The sequence below is a fragment of the Elgaria multicarinata genome, chromosome 9 (assembly GCF_023053635.1).
Source record: "Elgaria multicarinata webbii isolate HBS135686 ecotype San Diego chromosome 9, rElgMul1.1.pri, whole genome shotgun sequence".
Taxonomy (NCBI): Eukaryota; Metazoa; Chordata; class Lepidosauria; order Squamata; family Anguidae; genus Elgaria; species Elgaria multicarinata.
This window is the reverse complement of record NC_086179.1, coordinates 24,822,345-24,838,984: the sequence shown is the minus strand read 5'-3', so window position 1 is coordinate 24,838,984 and position 16,640 is coordinate 24,822,345. Positions and strand designations below refer to the sequence as shown.

Sequence of the window (16,640 nt, the reverse complement as noted above, 5' to 3'; positions counted from 1 at the left end):
CAGGAGACATTCCATATACCATTTTCAAACCACTTTCAAAGTGTTATATCGTGCTTGGTGTAGATCTGACCTTTGTAAGATTGGCTCATGCAAATAAGGGTTATGGGAAACATGGGAAAGTACATGAATCACCAGTGCATCATCAACTGCACAGACTAGCAAGGCATGACAGATGCTTCTTCTGGGAATGATGGTGTTTTCCGTTTGGAAATCTCTTTCTTAGAATATCAGATCGGTGGAACCCAGCCGTTCGAAAACGCATGCTGAGTGACAGCGGCCTGGGGAAGATGTCCCCGCACTACGAGGTACCTGAAAAACAAAAGGAGGCCGGCCAGATGCACATGCTGCAGTAAGAGCCCTCTGCATTTCTCTGCTTGATGCTGCATTGCTACCATCACCAAAGGCAATTTTACCTGCTCTTTTACAATGCACTTTTGATACAGGGTGCTTCCAGATGAGGCTTTGATAGTGCAATTGGCTACTAATTTTTCCGGTGGGGTCTCCCCGCCCCAACATGTTGACATCCTCCATTTGTAGCCCTCCTGTCTTTTCCCACCACTTCCTCTTACTTTTTTCCTACCCCCCCCCCCCCAAAAAAAAAAACCCTTGTGAAGGAAAAAGATAAGAATGCAAAAGCTGCACAATACCTTTTGACTTCTAAGCACTAGGAATCCTCGGTCTGGAAGCACTCCTACCGTTCTGATGGTCTGCATTCTCTGCTTCCCACCACACTTTTTTTGGTCAGTTTGCCTCATACTTTTTCATCTGGAATGGGTCTCTTTTTCAAATAACTTTTGCACCCCCAATTCGAGCTAAAAGGCCATAGCTACACTGCAAAAACAAAGACATGTTATAGGGTTTGGGTAAGGGAGAGGAGGAGATAGGAAGCTGCCTTATACTGGGTCATTGGTCCATCTAGGTCAGGGGTCCCCAGTCAGTGTCAACAATAGTAGGCTTGATGGATCGATGGTCTGACTTGGTAGAAGGCAGCTTCCTATGTTTCAAAATAAGACCCCATAGTTCACGGGCAAAGGATGGATGCTGGTTATGTGGGTGCATCATGTCCTCTTAATGCAAGGCCTCTGTGGAAGAAAGCCAGTTACATTTCCCTAGTTTAGATTAAAGCTGCACTGCTTTATCCTGTCACATTCTGTTGCTGTCCTTGTGAGCAACAACACCAACCGCGAAACCCCTATGAAGCATGTTTGCATAAATGAATCCTATGCAAATGAAATTTTCCTTGAATAAGGGCTCCCCCACCCCACCCCAGTCCACCACCTTGTCATGTAGCGACCTTGTCGCTAAGAGGTGAAATGAAAGCAGCTGCTTCTGATTAGAAGTAGAACATTTCATCGCCCTTTCCACATGCAGTGGAAATGTACCGTAATGTGACTATGAAGTGTTCAGATTGTGCCCCCACCCCGTCCACCCCTCTTTTCCAATTTTGAGTGAATGATTTCGTAATTCAGATTCCCTAAGGTGGAAGCCAGATTGCTGTCCCTCGCCCCTCCCCTCAGCCTCGGAAAGGGAGACTCTTAATTATGTTTTCGTCGCATCTCTGCACCTGATGCATCGTTGAGGAAATTTGCCCCGCTGACAAATTGTTCTGGCAGGTAGTGACATACAAAATGCACCCACAAGCCAAGAGCTTACAAATTGGCATCTTCCAAATGAGCTCGTTGTTGACAAGCTGTACTGCCGTCCCCTCGCCTGCCTGCCTGCCTCCCTCCTTCCCTCTTCACCATCCCTGAAATGAACAGTCCAGACTCCCAAACTCCCAACCTTTCCTTGGGACTCATTTCAAAGACCAGAATGTATTCTGTATTGGCAACAGCATCACTGATCTTGGCACAGACCTGTATTTTACTGCAGTTCAGATTTTAAATGCTCTTCAAGTCTTGCCAACATGTACGAATGTAAGAAGAGCCCTATGGGACCAGCCTAAAGGCCTATCTAGCCCAGCATTCTGTTTCCACAGAGGACAACCAGATGCCTCAGTGGGGAGGTCACGAGGAACACACAATTTCCCCTAGCGGCTGGTACTGAGAGGCATACTGCCTCTGATGCCACAGAAAATATTGTCATCATGACTAGTAGCCATTGGTAAATAAAGCAAAAACCAAAAATATTTTTTAATTGTTGGAATACATTTCAGGAGATAAAAATCAGTGTTGACAGTACAGATACAGTGGTCTGTTTCTGTTGTCCTTCCATTGTTTGCCATACTGGTATACCTTTCCTCCTTTTGTTCCTGATCTAGATTGTTGCCTTGAAAAGAGAAGAACAGCACACTCCTTCTATCCGGGATGGTCATCCCCTTCCACCGAACCTGCAACTTCGGTAGGGACACACATAGAGTGGTGAGGGAGGAAGGGGACAGCCACCTAGCCAGCCAGATCCGCTTGGCGATCAATGTGGTGACAGATGTCACAGCCAGATTGCCCTCACATCCACATCCGTTCCATGTGTGTCCCTCCTGAAGCTGCCCACTCGGTGGAAGAGGACAACCATTGAAAAGAGAAGAATGGGTGGCTGATTTTCAGCAGCCTCACTTGCATCTCTCTTTCTCTTTTCTTTTTTCTCTTTCACCTCACTCTTTTCCATTTGTTTTTTCTGGCCACTGCATTTGAACAGAAGGGGTTAGGGAGAAAATAAGTTCATGTTGCATGAAGGAAAAGAACAAACAAATGCTGGGTGATGAATCTTCATGTGATGAGTTCCCATTTGGATCGTGAAAAGGAAAAAAAAAAGATGGGGGAATTTGATCTGCGCAAGAGTTCTGCTTCTTCCCAGAACTTTGATAAGGGGTAAAGCCTATATTTAAAGCAAAAGGAGAGAGGCTAGGAAGTGCTTCTGCTGGCCAATTGTCCAAGCCCTATTCTACACAGCGATGGGCATTCAGGCTGAAAATAACACCCCTTGATGAGCAGCATGCCAAAAATAAGCAGTCTATTTTAACAGGCAAAAATTAATTCCAGAAGGGTAGCTGTGTCTGTCTGTTGCAGCAAAAACAACCTCACACAAAAGCTGATCCAGAATTGAAATGAATGTCTCGTATATTCCCGAAGGATACTTGAGCATCCCCTCATCCTTACCCGCTTTAAGATTCTCAGCTTCTTCTCAGTTATGATTGAGACAAAATAAGCTCTTTAGAAATCCCATTATTGATTGTATAAGACTGGCCACTTTTGTTTTACCCCCACCCCCACCCCAAAAGTTACCAGTTTGCATAAAATCTGCACATGCTAATTTATATGTATGGGTGCACGTTTAAAAAGTCTTACTGTAATTTAAGTAGAAATGTAATAGATCTCCCCATAGCAGGGAAGAGTGTAACCAGGTGGCCTGTGTGCCTGCTCAACCTGCTGCCCAGGTGCTCACTGTGGATGGGCAACTCCAAGGCCCCTGCTGCATGCCCTTTTGGTGGTTCTTTGTCTTTAAACGGGACCAGCCAGCCTTCCAATTAGCAGATGCATTCAATTGAGGATTGTCCTCTAACAGTGGTGGCTGGTGCCTATGGGGAATGTTAGGGCTGGTGGAGGACAGTAGAAGATCATGCGTGGTACTTGTCAGCTGCACATTGGAACACAAGTACCTCTTTGTTGGGTTATCTCTCTGCCACAAGTGGGTGGAGGATGGGGTGTGTCAGTGCCCCATTTGCCACATATATAGAGCCACCTCTGATGACTACCCTATTCTTATAATATTCTCACAGTTCCATTGCGATTTTCATTTGATGATAAGTGAGGCCAGTAGTATTGTGATTAGTGGTTGGAAACAAAATTTATGGGCCTCTTCAGATGACATACTGAGCCATGGGGCTCATCTACACCAAGCAGGATATTCCACTATGAAAGTAGTATGAAAGCAGTATATACATAAAAGGCAGGAGCCACACTACTGCTTTATAGCGGTATTGAAGTGCACTGACAACTGTTGGGACCCATTGACACGTACCATATACTGCTTTCATACCACTTTCTTAGTGTTATATCCTGCTTGGTGTAGTTGTGTCATGGGCCCCACCAGTTGTCAGTGCACTTCATTACCGCTATAAAGGAGTAGTGTGGTTCCTGCCTTTTATATACCGCTTTCATAGTAGAATATCCTGCTTGGTTAGCAGGTTAGGCCTTCTGTAGCAAATGGTTGGTGAGCAGGTTTAAACCGTGGCTATGTAGCCACCATGGTTAGGAATGGTTCACCTGACATTCTAAGCCACAATGTTTAGCTCAAAATTTTTAACCACTGTGGCTTAACGTATCATCTGAACAGGGTCATTAGCAAGCACCATATTTGTAGCTCGCAACACATGAGTCTTCAGACAGATCAACTGTGAAGGCGAGTTTATTCAATTCAACTGATTCAAATGTTAAAGTTTTTCCTGGGTTGTACTTTTTCAGGCTGAAGGGGCGTTTTGAATGGGGACACAGAAATATGCCCGATGTAGAAAATTAACACACTGGGTGGAGGGGTAAGAGTTGAGTCTAGCCTTATTCCTTTTATGCATTTAAGGACTCCCCCACCCCATGGGGAAGCTTTTATACTTGCATCCAGCCCTTTACACCCCCACCTGCAGTCTGAAATGAGAGACCCCAGGGAAAGCGTTTCGATTTGATCCTGACTGACATATAAAACTGTACCTTCATATAAAAGTCCTTTGATTTTTCCAAAAAATGTTGAGACTTTGGCTAGTGGAAATGTATTCTTTGCCATTCTCCTAAAGCAGAATGTCGAAGTACTCTGTGGTTTACTTATTGATACTTAATTCTACCTTTCAGTTCTCAATCTTGGATTGCATTTTCATCTTGGGGTCTCTATTCTCTTTGTTGGTTACAGTTTCATGTGAACCCCTCTAGGTGGCAATAGAATATCAAGGCTAGCAGTTTGTATAATAACTTCCATAACATGGTTCAAAGTTTGTGTAAAAAGATAAAAGTTAAAGAGATAAGAAGATAGCTGTGGCAAAGAACACTGAACCAATGGCAGTTATGATCCAGAGAGGGAGAAATAACACCAGAATATACTACCTTCCCGTTTAAGATGCCATTTCAGCTCCAAAGTATATTGTTGAGGTTTTAAACATTTCCTTGGAATATAAGCCAACATTATACATGTGTAAAGATGGAGAACGAAGCAGAGGGGAAGTAAGAAAATGCCAGGAAAGAAATTAAGGCATTGAGCAAAGAGTCCAAATCGAAATGCCTGAACTGTTGTGTCTGAATGATACTGGCAATTTCAGGAAAATATTTGGAAACCAGTAAAGGAGTGACCTTTCTTTATAGGAATGGGATTTGTATTGCTTGGATGTTTTCCTTCTTTTTATTTGTTAATTTAGATATGATCACCTGTTTTAGACACTTTACTGATAGAAAGAAATGAAGTGAGCCAGACCCAGCATCAGAATATAGCATCTACAAGCCACTGCTGAGACCCACAAGTGCCCACCACTAGTGCCCCCCTTCATTAATTATGTTCCAGTGCTCCACACAGTGCCAGGCATCTGGGACTGGGAGCTGACTAGGGTGACCATATGAAAAGGAGGACAGGGCCCCTGCATCTTTAACAGTTGTATGGACAAGGGAATTTCACCAGGTGCTGCATGCATACTGCTGAAATTACTTTTTTAAGATAACTGTTAAAGATACAGGAGTTCTGTCCTCTTTTCCATATGGTCACCCTAGAGCTGAGATATTAATTTCTCACGATGCCCTGAAGAGATTTGACTTTGGGGACATTGTGGGAGCTTAAAATGGCAGTACCAGGGCACTCAGTGCTGCTGCTGTTAGTTAATCCTGTCGGGGCTTACTCACTCAGTCCATTGATGTAGGTATTGTCCACTAGAGGGCTGTTTTGTGAAAGAGTGGAGAGACTTTGCTTTGTCTAAAAATCATGATTTAGAAAGCTCATATATTAGGGTGACCATATGGAAAGGAGGACAAGGCTTCTGTATCTTTAACAGTTGTGTTGAAAAGGGAATTTCAGCAGGTGTCACTTGTATACATGCAGCACCTGGTGAAATTCCCTCTTCATCCCAACGATTAAAGCTGCAGGAGACCTGCCCTCTTGTATCTGATCAAGAGGGCAGGACTCCTGCAGCTTTAACTGTTGGGATGAAGAAGGAATTTCACCAGGTGCTGCATGCCTACAAATGACACCTGCTGAAATTCCCTTTTCTATACAACTTAAAGATACAGGAGCCCTGCCCTCCTCTCCATATGGTTACCCTATCCTAAATGTGGCTCATAAACAGAGTTTATGGGACTATTTACAGGCACATCAGCATTCACCTTGGGTACCCCATTATTGAACCCATAACATATATAAGTTCCGAAGGGTATGCTTTTCCCTTTGGGTGTATTCGGCCTGATCTGTAGTGGTTAAAAAGAATTCAGCTTTCAAAGAGTTCTGACTTGTATTGAAGGTTATTGTACTTTAAGATATCAGAGAGTTTGATGAAATATTTCCTTTGATTTTGGCCTGTTTGTAGCCCCCAGTCTTCCACCGTTGGCACTATTCTTCCTCACTCTACTTCTTTTTTGTTGTTGTTATGAGCTATGACCATGAACATCTGTTGAGGCTGTGGATGAGCTTGAATTTGAATACAGATCTTGAACCTTTAACCAACCTTCCCCAGACGTGTTGGACTACAACTCCCAGAATCCGTCCTGCTATGGAGGATATTGCTGGCTAGGGATTCTGGGATTTGTAGCCCAACACATCTGGAGTATTTTTTAAAATCAATTTGGTAACACATTGTTGTTGTTGTAACTGTAACATATCAGGAATGTGGAAGCAGTTTTAAAGCATGGAATGGTTGCTGGAGTTGAGGCAGAGAAGTGTTTGTTGTATGCTTGATAGCTGAAGCTGAAGTATCATGGCAAATCTAAAGCCCCTCCATCCCATAAGACCATTAAGGGTGCAACTTGACAGTCTTTTAGAATTTAAAAAAGCAATAAAGACTGATCTATTCCGGCAGGCCTATCCAGTGAAATTTTAGAATGTTTTAAAGATGTTTTTAATGTTTTAAAGATGTTTTAATCATGTATGGTATGTTTTTAATCAATTTTTAATATGTATTTTATATTATGCTTTTATACTGTTTGTTTTATACTTTGGATGGTTTTTTGTTTTTGTGAACTGCCCAGGGAGCTTCAGCTGTTGGGCGGTACAAAAATACAATAAATCATCATCATCATCATCATCTCTGAATGTTTAGACAGAAAGAAGTCCTACAACTTCCAGCATTCCTCAGCCAGCATGGTGACTGGGGAATGCTTGGAGTTGTAGCATTTTTTTTTGTCTAAACATGCATAGGATTGTGCCCCAAGACCAGGGTCTAAAATTATGTAGCTGCATCCTTGGAGATAGACGATAGGGGTTCTGGGCATGTGCACATCTGTGAATGTTTATGTGTTTTGGAGAGTTGAAGATGGTCTGAAAATGGGAAGCTCAATTTGCAGTGGGGGTTTGTGGGTTGCATTGTTTCAAAAACCTGAAATACCTGTTTGAGTAGAGGTATAAATGAGACTATATATATATATATATATATATATATATATATATATATATGAATGAAGAGCATACTGTAGGATGTGAAACTCCTCTCAAACCACTTTCACCTCATAAAAACACACACACAATGAACTGTGTCCAGCCTTAGAAAAAGAGGGACTTCTTCAAAATAATTTTAAACTTCTTTCAGTTGCAGTTGTGGAACATGTAAGCTCATGAGAACTGAGAGAGCCATTTAAATGGTAATCTCAACAATATAAGAACATAACAAGAGCCATGGTCCATCTAGTCTAGTCTTCTGTTCGCACAATGGCCAACCAGCTGCCCACAGGAAAACCACAAGCAGGACATGAGTGCAACAACATAATCCTGCCCATGTTCCCCAGCAACTAGTGTACAGCATACAGCACCTGATACTAGAGGTAGCACATTGATAGCCTTCTCCTCCAGGAATTTGTCTTACCCCCTTTTAAAGCTATCCAAATTAGAGGCCATCACTATGTCTTAAGAATATAAGAAGGGCCCTGCTGGATCAGACCAAGGGTCCATCTAGTCCAGCACTCTGTTCACAGAGTGGCCAACCAGTTGTTGAGCAGGAACCCAAAAGCAGGACACAGGTGCAACAGCACCCTCTCACCCATATTCCCCAGCAACTTGAGGTAGCACATAGACATCAGGATGTGTAGCCACTAAAAGCCTTCTGCTCTCTTTGTTCATGACTTAACTGGTAGGAGTCCTTTCAGAGGAAATTTGCAAGTATGCAGATAATGTACTACTTGACCAGCAAAGAAAGGAAAGGGAGTAAAACTCCATGGAAGTGCCATAAAAGTATTGTTATTTAGTATTTTAAATTCTTAAAGGCTTTGCTTTAAAATGGTCTGGGTGGCAGAAGGTTTCAGTTACAGGGTTATTGGTAAAAATAGCTGCTTTACATTGGACTGACATTTCTCTAGAGGCATTTGCCTTTATGAATAATGTACTTGGTTGCCGGAATTTCTCTTAGAATGTGCCTGGAGGAGGCTAACTGAATTTCCATGAATCCTCAAATCCCATAGACCAAGCTCTACATTGCAAATCCCTTCCCCTGCTTCCTTCCATGCAAATGGATTCCGACACTGACTTCCCCCTCCAGCAGGCTGTGTAGATATTCTTGAAAATATCTGGAAAGGTGTATCTGGCCAGAGTTTTACTTTACGCAAGAGCTGTCTTCATCCCTTTGGTCAATGAGCGTTTAGTTAATGAGCCTTTAGAAAAGCAGGTTCTTATGAATTAGCCTAGCTGCTGCTGTACCCTTTGACACTGGAACCTGGAACGTCAGGTTCTGAGGATGGGAACTTGCCTAGTAAACTACCATCAACTGTGTGGAGGGATATTGGCAAAGTTCTCCCAAGCAAACTTTAGGCACTCATGAAAACCTTCTTCAAAGGAGAGAGAAGCTTTATGAGCCTCTAAATCCTTCTCCAAACTGGAGAAGAAATGTTGGTTTCTCCAGCTGAACTATGTTTTGCCTGGCCAGGAGGAAGTACCCCCTGGCTGAACAAAGGTTTTGTCAGCCAGAAATAGTGTGGGCTCATTTCGTGCCTTACTCCAATTTGCATTTGCAATCTCTGCTCACTCTGTGCGAATGGGAAAATGGTGCAAATTGACCTGCGATCGAATGTGACATTTGAGCAAATGTCCCCATATTTCAGCAGGCTTCTTCTACAGACAATTCAGTCTACAATGGAAATGTGCATAGACTAGGACATTTGCACAAAAGCTAACTGGGGAAGTTGCACAAATTGGATGCAAGCGCATAACCAGCAATTTGCAAACATTTTTGGCGGACATTTATTTATTTATTTATTACATTTCTATACCGCCCAATAGCCGGAGCTCTCTGGGCTTGCGCTCATGTTCAGGGGGCTTTTGCATGCTCAGGGCATGCTCACATGTTTTGCAAGCAAAAGCCAAAACCTCATACATCCCTAATAAGAACTTTTACAATTAGTAGGCAGTATGAAGCCTCTGGATTGGTCAGATCTTCAAAGTCGGGAGTTATTGGTCATCCCTTTTTGACTGCCTTTCCCATTGACCAATTCATATGAAACATACTTCATTGGAAAGCTCTTGATATGCAGATTCCATGAATAACAATGATTTTCACTATAATTTAAAGTTGGGTGTATATGTCCATAAATCTTTTTTTTTTTTTAGAATTAGACTAACTTTGATAACAACATACTTTGAAGCTTTATTTTCAATATCAAAAGCATGTCAAGTATAATTAAACAAACAATTGCAAAGTGTAGAAAACTGAAATATGAACACAAAATTGTGTTCTCTGTATGCCTTGATAAATGCAGATGCAGGTCAAAGTACAATGATATGCCAGTAAGATACAGTCTGCAAACAAAACAGAGTGCAGGACATGGAATAATGTGCTCAAGTTACAGGAAGCCAGATTCCGGCTGGATATCAGGAAAAACTTCCTGACTGTTAGAGCAGTACGACAATGAAACCAGTTACCTAAGGAGGTGGTGGGCTCTCCCACACTAGAGGCCTTCAAGAGGCAGCTGGACAACCTTGAGGTGGATTCCTGCATTGAGCAGAGGGCTGGACTCGATGGCCTTATAGACCCCTTCCAACTCTACAATTCTATGATTCTATGAAATCATGGGGGGATTAAGAGATACCCTGAGTTAAACGTAACATGGCTAAAGTATAGTTATCTCTCAGAAAGGAAGTTTCTAGCTGTTCAGTTTAACAAAATATCTTTTACAAGTCTCTGCACACCTTTAGTAAAGTTAAATCTTTTGTTAGATTTTATTTCTCTGAGTGAACTGTGTTTATGGGGAAGCAGCCCGTTATGATATAATAAATACTAGGACCCTGGCCTTTATCTTTACCTACTAACTCCAGAGGAATACTCTACTACCTTCAGCATGCTGCACTTTAAGATCAACTTTCTCCATCTTCCAGTTCAAGTGTCTGATTCCTTGGATCCTGGGCTGGATCCTACCACCTCCCCCTCATCCCTGGCCTAGCCTGACAGGTGCACACCATAATAGCAAGAGTGTAAATGTTATAATTTTCTTAGCAGCACTTATCACGGCGATTTCCCCAGCCCTTTCCTTCTTTTTGGTCTTTTCAGATACAGGGCTAATTACCTCTACCTGTCTTGCTGTGATAGGAATACTACTGAGACATATTCAAAAAGATGCTAAAGAAAATGCCCGCTTGTGAACTGCAGAGGGGATAATTGTATGCTGTTCTTTTCTGAATTCCAGTGATTGCAAGTGCCCATGGTTAGCTACCCCTCCTGCTGTTGGATAGCTACAACGAATGCTAAACTATAGGAAGCTCATAGATAGCTTGTTCTCATAAGCACTTAAGCGAGGTTAATAACTCATAACATGCGTCTCCCTTTGGTTGGTTCTCCCAGGCAGCGCAGCAAAAGGAACGGTACAGACTGAGGGCTGATAAAAGTGACTTATCAGTGAAGGAGGTTATTAGCCGATTTGATACCTATCCCCCACCCCCTTGCAGCAAATAGTCACTTCAGGTGATGGAATTTAAATTGGGAAAGCAAGTGCAGGGAGAAAGGGTTAAATCCTCATACACAACTCCATATGCAGGAAACTACCTTATACCAGGGGCTAATCTACACCAGCCGTTTATTCTGGAATAATATCGAGGTCGTCACTACCGTGACACATGATGTTGACCTACTCTCGCGATGATCTTGGGACGACCCCTCAGGTAGTCAGGAGTAGTGCTGACTGCTTTTGCCACAGTTTTTCCAGGTCTCTCGCTACAATCCCGAAGTCCACGGGTGGTGTGCCCCCCCTTTGCAAAGCTGTTGTTGTTCGATATGAGCTCCCGGCTCTGCGAATGGTCAACGTGCTGTCATGGGTGTGTCCTGTGGTTTTGGGCATGTGTGGGCGGCTGCCAATTTTGGCACAGTTTTTGATTGGCTATCAGCGTGTTTTGGTGCCAACCATTTGTGTGTGTGTGTTTTTAACACAACCATATTGATGCTCAGGAGCACATCTTTGACACAGTACCTATCCTCCCCTGTGTTTCTCTGTATTTGCGCTGGTGCGAATCTCAGAGGAGTTATTAAAAATATATATATTCCGTGCCCTGCACCCATCTGTCCAGTCCCACCCACTTCTTCCAATACACCTTCAATACACCCCTAATACACATCATGGGGTGCACGTCCTCCTGCAATAGCTCTCCTTTACTCCCAGGAAACTTCCCTCATGTGAGCCCTGGGAGGGATGATCACAGAAGCGGGAAACCTCACAATTATTCCTCCTCCATTCCGAAAGGGCTGTAGGTGTAGATTAGGCCAAGGTCAGACTGTTTGTCCATTGTGACATTCCTGTCTCTGGGTTAATCTCCCTCCAGTTGGTCAGTTGTCCACACTGAATCCCCAAAGCTTCATCCCTTTTATCTTGTGCCAAGGAGACACTCAATGGTCTAATTTATTGTCTTCAACTTAGGTACGGTAAAGTAACAGGAAAATAGATTGTTTTATTTGGTAGCATTAACAAATCAACTTGACGTGGAATTATATAAATAATAAAACAATTTTTTATTAGATACCTGGTTCATAGAGATTATTATTTCCTCATTTTAAACTTAGGGCTTTGCTAGACCTGCCGGGATAAGCCGGCAGGGAGGCGGTGCGACGGTGCGCTAACTTTAAAGCGCGCTGCCCAGCCTCCTAGACGGCTGACGCGTAGGGACGACGCAAGCCCTGCAGCGTCGGCCATTTTATTTTATTTTTTGGTTAAAGGGGCCACGTGCGGCCCGAAGCTGAAGGCAAGGTAAGGCTTTTTTTAACAAAAAATTAAGGCCCCCTGCCCGCCCCATCTCCCCCCTCCCAATGCCTGATGACCCCCTTCCCCCTCGCTCGCCCATCCTACCCCCCCATGCCCGATGCGTGGCCTCCCCTTGCTCCTGTGCCAGCCCCGTGTGCCCGGCTGCTTTTCCCTCACCCCCTGTGCCGTGCCCGGCTGCCTTTCCCTCGCCCCCTGTGCCAGCCCTCCACCCTCTCCGTCGTCGCCCTGTGCCAGCCCCCGTCATCTCCCCCGGGATCCTCCCTCCTGGCCCAATGGGCACAGTGCTCAGCGCTGTGGCCAGTCCGCGGCTTTTTGCGGCTACTCGCAAGGCGAGTAGCCGCAAAAAGCCGCAAAAAGCCACGGAAGTCTCTAGACGTTCGCTTATGGCGACTTTGCTTATGGCGCGTTAGAGGAGGCTTCAGTGCGGCCTGTAGCCGGATTCCCCTGTGCGTCATGTGGAAGCACAGCAGGGAAACTGGCTCTCAAGGCGCGCTAAGGCCTCATCTAGGAACGCCCTTAGTCATAACATACCTACCCACTGCTTCTAAACCCACCACCCCATCTCACTGGATGTACATTAGCTGAAGCCCTAAACCCTACATGACCATTAAAATGTCAGCACTCGCCCTCTAAGCCCGTTAGATTTCTTCTCATTCACACACCTTTCCCACCTGTCATCATGCACCAAAATTCCATTATAAAATCTTACCAAGATAAAATCTTACCACTCAAACACAAATCGTTTCCATGACTTTGCATATGTTACATCCATCTACCCCAGTATCGACTGGGCTAGATGGACAAACAGTGGCTCTCCAGGGACTCAGCCAGAGAAAGGTCGGCCCCATCATTTGCTTCCTGGTCCTTTGAACTGGAGACATCCAGGATTGCATCTCGGACCTTCTGCATGCAAAGCACATGCAGAGTTGTAGCCCCTCTCCTTGACTGTGTCTCTGCCCAATGCTCTGCACTGCCAGCTGCTGAAATGTCAGTCTTGATGGACCTTTTGGTTATCAATTCACCTCTGGCCTGATCCACAAAATCAATTATTTTGTTATTTCCTGCTCTATCTTGAGAAAGTTTTAGATAGAGATTGACTTTTCAGCTGCATGTTTCAGCTGCGTGTTTCAGAGAGCTTAGAAGGAGAAAAGGATAATGGGTTTCAACTGTTTGATCCTTGAGACTTTTAAAGTAGGGGAGGCAAGGACTGCAGGGAGAGCAGCAGCCAGGCTGTGCACGAGAGAGAGAAACCGGAGAGATAAGTGGCAATAGCACACACCCTAGCTATATTTTCCCCATATATGTCCCTATTGCTAATGCACAGTGAATGGGTATCTATTAGCACTAATTTAGAAGAAACAGTATGGCCCAACCTGCTTAGGAACAGGAACAATTTTATGTTTAATAAAAAATACTGTAATATTTTAGGGCATATATATGCCCTAAAGCAGTGGAAGCCTGTTTTGTTTTTGAGTTTGCAACATGATTTACAGAATAACCACAAAAAAGTTTACAATGTGCATATGTTTGAAAAAATGTACATGAAAAATGTGCACAAACTAGCTTGAATCAGTGGGAGAAAAATGTGCACATCTCAAAAATGCACACAGTTGGTGTATACATTGAGGGAAATGCACATAAAACCCTACATGAATTTTAATATGAAAAAACAAAACGAAGCGCGCAATTTGATACAGAAACAGAGCACGCTTTTTAGGAGGAATTTGGAAAAACTTGATGACCTTGAATTTTGGTGATTCACACATGCCTAGCTTTGACAGCTGAATCCTTATTAAGGAGGCATCTCATTATTATTATTTTGTGATAGGCCAAAAATAGCTCCCCGATTTTGTGAGGCCTGCAGAAAGAGGGGCACTTTCAGAGACTTTAAGAGGGTTGGGAGAAATGCTCATATTTTTAAGGGGGATGCTTACTACAAAAAAGTATGAGCAGTAGTGGCGGGTGCCAATTTGGGCTGGTGGGCAAAGCACCTAAAAGTAGGCGGAGCCAATGTGTTGCAGTAGGTGCAGCAATCCAGAGCATGAGTTCAAAGCAGAGAGGAGGGGGAACTCAGCCTCAGTTGAATATTTGCTGCCCTTCCTGCCCAGACATAAAGCTTTTAAAACTTGATTTTGTTCTGACTTTTATACTATTAGTTTTACTCTACCCTGTGCCTGTTTGGTGCATTCTGTTCCCCTCCTTATTGTTTTATTATGATTTTATTAGAATGTAAGCCTATGCGGCAGGGTCTTACTATTTTATTGTTTTACTCTGTACAGCACCATGTACATTGATGGCGCTATATAAATAAATAAATAATAATAATAATAATAATAATAACATACTAGCAGTCTCTGCATATGAGGCAACCAAAGATTTCAGTCCTGATATAGTGTTGTTCCCATTGGGCCATTCTGCTTCATCCTTGCCATTGCTTGAAGTGACAGCAAAGCCTTTTTCCTAGTGAAAGAAAGATGGCAACCCTCTGCTACCTCACATTTATCTTGGTCATCCACCACCATTACCGCTGAAAAATTAGAGAATTTCTCCCAACCCCAGAAGATCACCAAAAACTGAAGAGGGGCACTTTTGCCCAGCCGTACAACAGACTAAAACAAATATAAAACATATAAATTAAAATCAAAAAGTATGTGTACACGTACAGAGAGAGTAAAGGGCTGCATGGAAACAAACTCAAGACAAGATAAAACAGATCAAATTGAATTAAAAAGACTGAGATTTTTTTTTAAAAAATGTTCTTTACTTTGTGCTGAAATTACATTAGAGAGGGTACTAGGCAAGCATCTCTAGAATCAGAGTGCCACTACTAAGGAGACCCTGAGCAGGTAAGCCACCTGCCATACATCGGATGATGGGGGAACATGGATAAATTCCCATATCAGATCCTTCAGATACCTTTTTCCAGTGCACAATTCTTATTTCATCTATTCTACAACAACCCTTGGCACATAGATTAGTCTGATAGATAGTATTTTGTACAATGCTACCTTATGAGCTTCATGTCTAATGAACAGGGATATGAAGTTCTCCCTTCTCCAAGTCCAGAGTGGTCTACACCTTGTTTTGTAAATCTCATTCTGAGGCAAAGGCTTAGAGGTGATGATGAAGTTGGGGTAGAGGTTAACTGACTGTTACAGCTCATCATAACATAACCTGTAGAAGTGTTTCACATCATGTGGACTCTATATTACTGAGTGCCCTTGAAAAAATTCTAATGAGTGCATTGAACCCTATTTGTTGCTTTTTCATCATACAAAAAAAAAAAAAAAGAAAGAAAGAAAAAAAGACTGATTCGGCTTTGTTGTTTACTTCCAGGTCTCCAGTTTCTTCAGAAGATCATGGTAAGAATCCATTTTTATTGGGGGTGTTTAAATGGTGGTTTGAAAATTGAATCAGTCAGAAAGCTACATTTGAAGAAAAGCATTGGAATGGGGGAAACACCTTCTGATGCAGATACATACATTGCTTCTGTGATTTCGTTCAAGCATGTAATTCTTTGGTTTGGTTGTTGAAAAGCCATGGCTGTGCTTCAGTCCTATAATAAACACGTGTCAATAAACATGAAACTTGCTCAAGTAAACTGGATGAGATATGATCTGTGTTCTTCATCACCACTAGTAATGAGAATGTTGGTCTATGGGAGAAAAAAATGGGTTGATAATAATATTAAGCAAGCATGTATATGTCTTTTTAGAATGTTCAAAGTCCTTCTCACTAATCTTTATGACAGGTAGGGCAGTAATGTCATCCCCAAATTGCAGGTTATCTGATATGGCAGGTAAGCAGAGGCTAAGAAAACAGAGGCTGCCTTATGTGTACTGGCCAAGGCAAGATTGAAATCAATGATGATTTATTTGGACACACGACTCATATCAACCATTCAGTTTTTCACATGCTATTCACAATACACCTAAAAATGACTATTGCAGCATCGCCAAATCAAAAACAACTGTTGTGCTGTAATTTTAATTGTTTTCATTAACGTGTGGATGTATAAATAAATTAGGGCTGTTACTCGGTTTGCCAAACTGGGTTGCTTCAGCAAATATGCCCTCCCTGAAAAGAGGGGGTGATATTTATTGAGTGAGGAGCAGAATTAGTTGAATTGGTTTTGCTGGGAGTGGGATAGAAGGTAGAGCATTGAGTTTACTTTTAGTTATGTAGTGTGGCAAGTAGTGGCAGAAACTTCCTATGCACAGTGGTTTGCAGTCAATTTAGGCATGTGAATAAGAATGGAAGAATTAAAATTTGTATTTATCAAGTGCCCCATGAGGA

General features: G+C 42.8%; 1 protein-coding gene across 2 annotated transcripts in view; it reads left to right on the top strand.

Moving 5' to 3' along the window:
- Nucleotides 1–16,640, top strand: part of DGKI (diacylglycerol kinase iota) — a 216,838-nt gene that overhangs the window by 167,223 nt on the left and 32,975 nt on the right. For both annotated transcript variants that reach the window (XM_063135050.1, XM_063135049.1), the window contains exons 27-28: nucleotides 224–349; nucleotides 15,681–15,706. In XM_063135050.1, coding sequence (XP_062991120.1) covers nucleotides 224–349; nucleotides 15,681–15,706 — 152 coding nt within the window. The remainder of the gene's footprint in view (nucleotides 1–223; nucleotides 350–15,680; nucleotides 15,707–16,640) is intronic.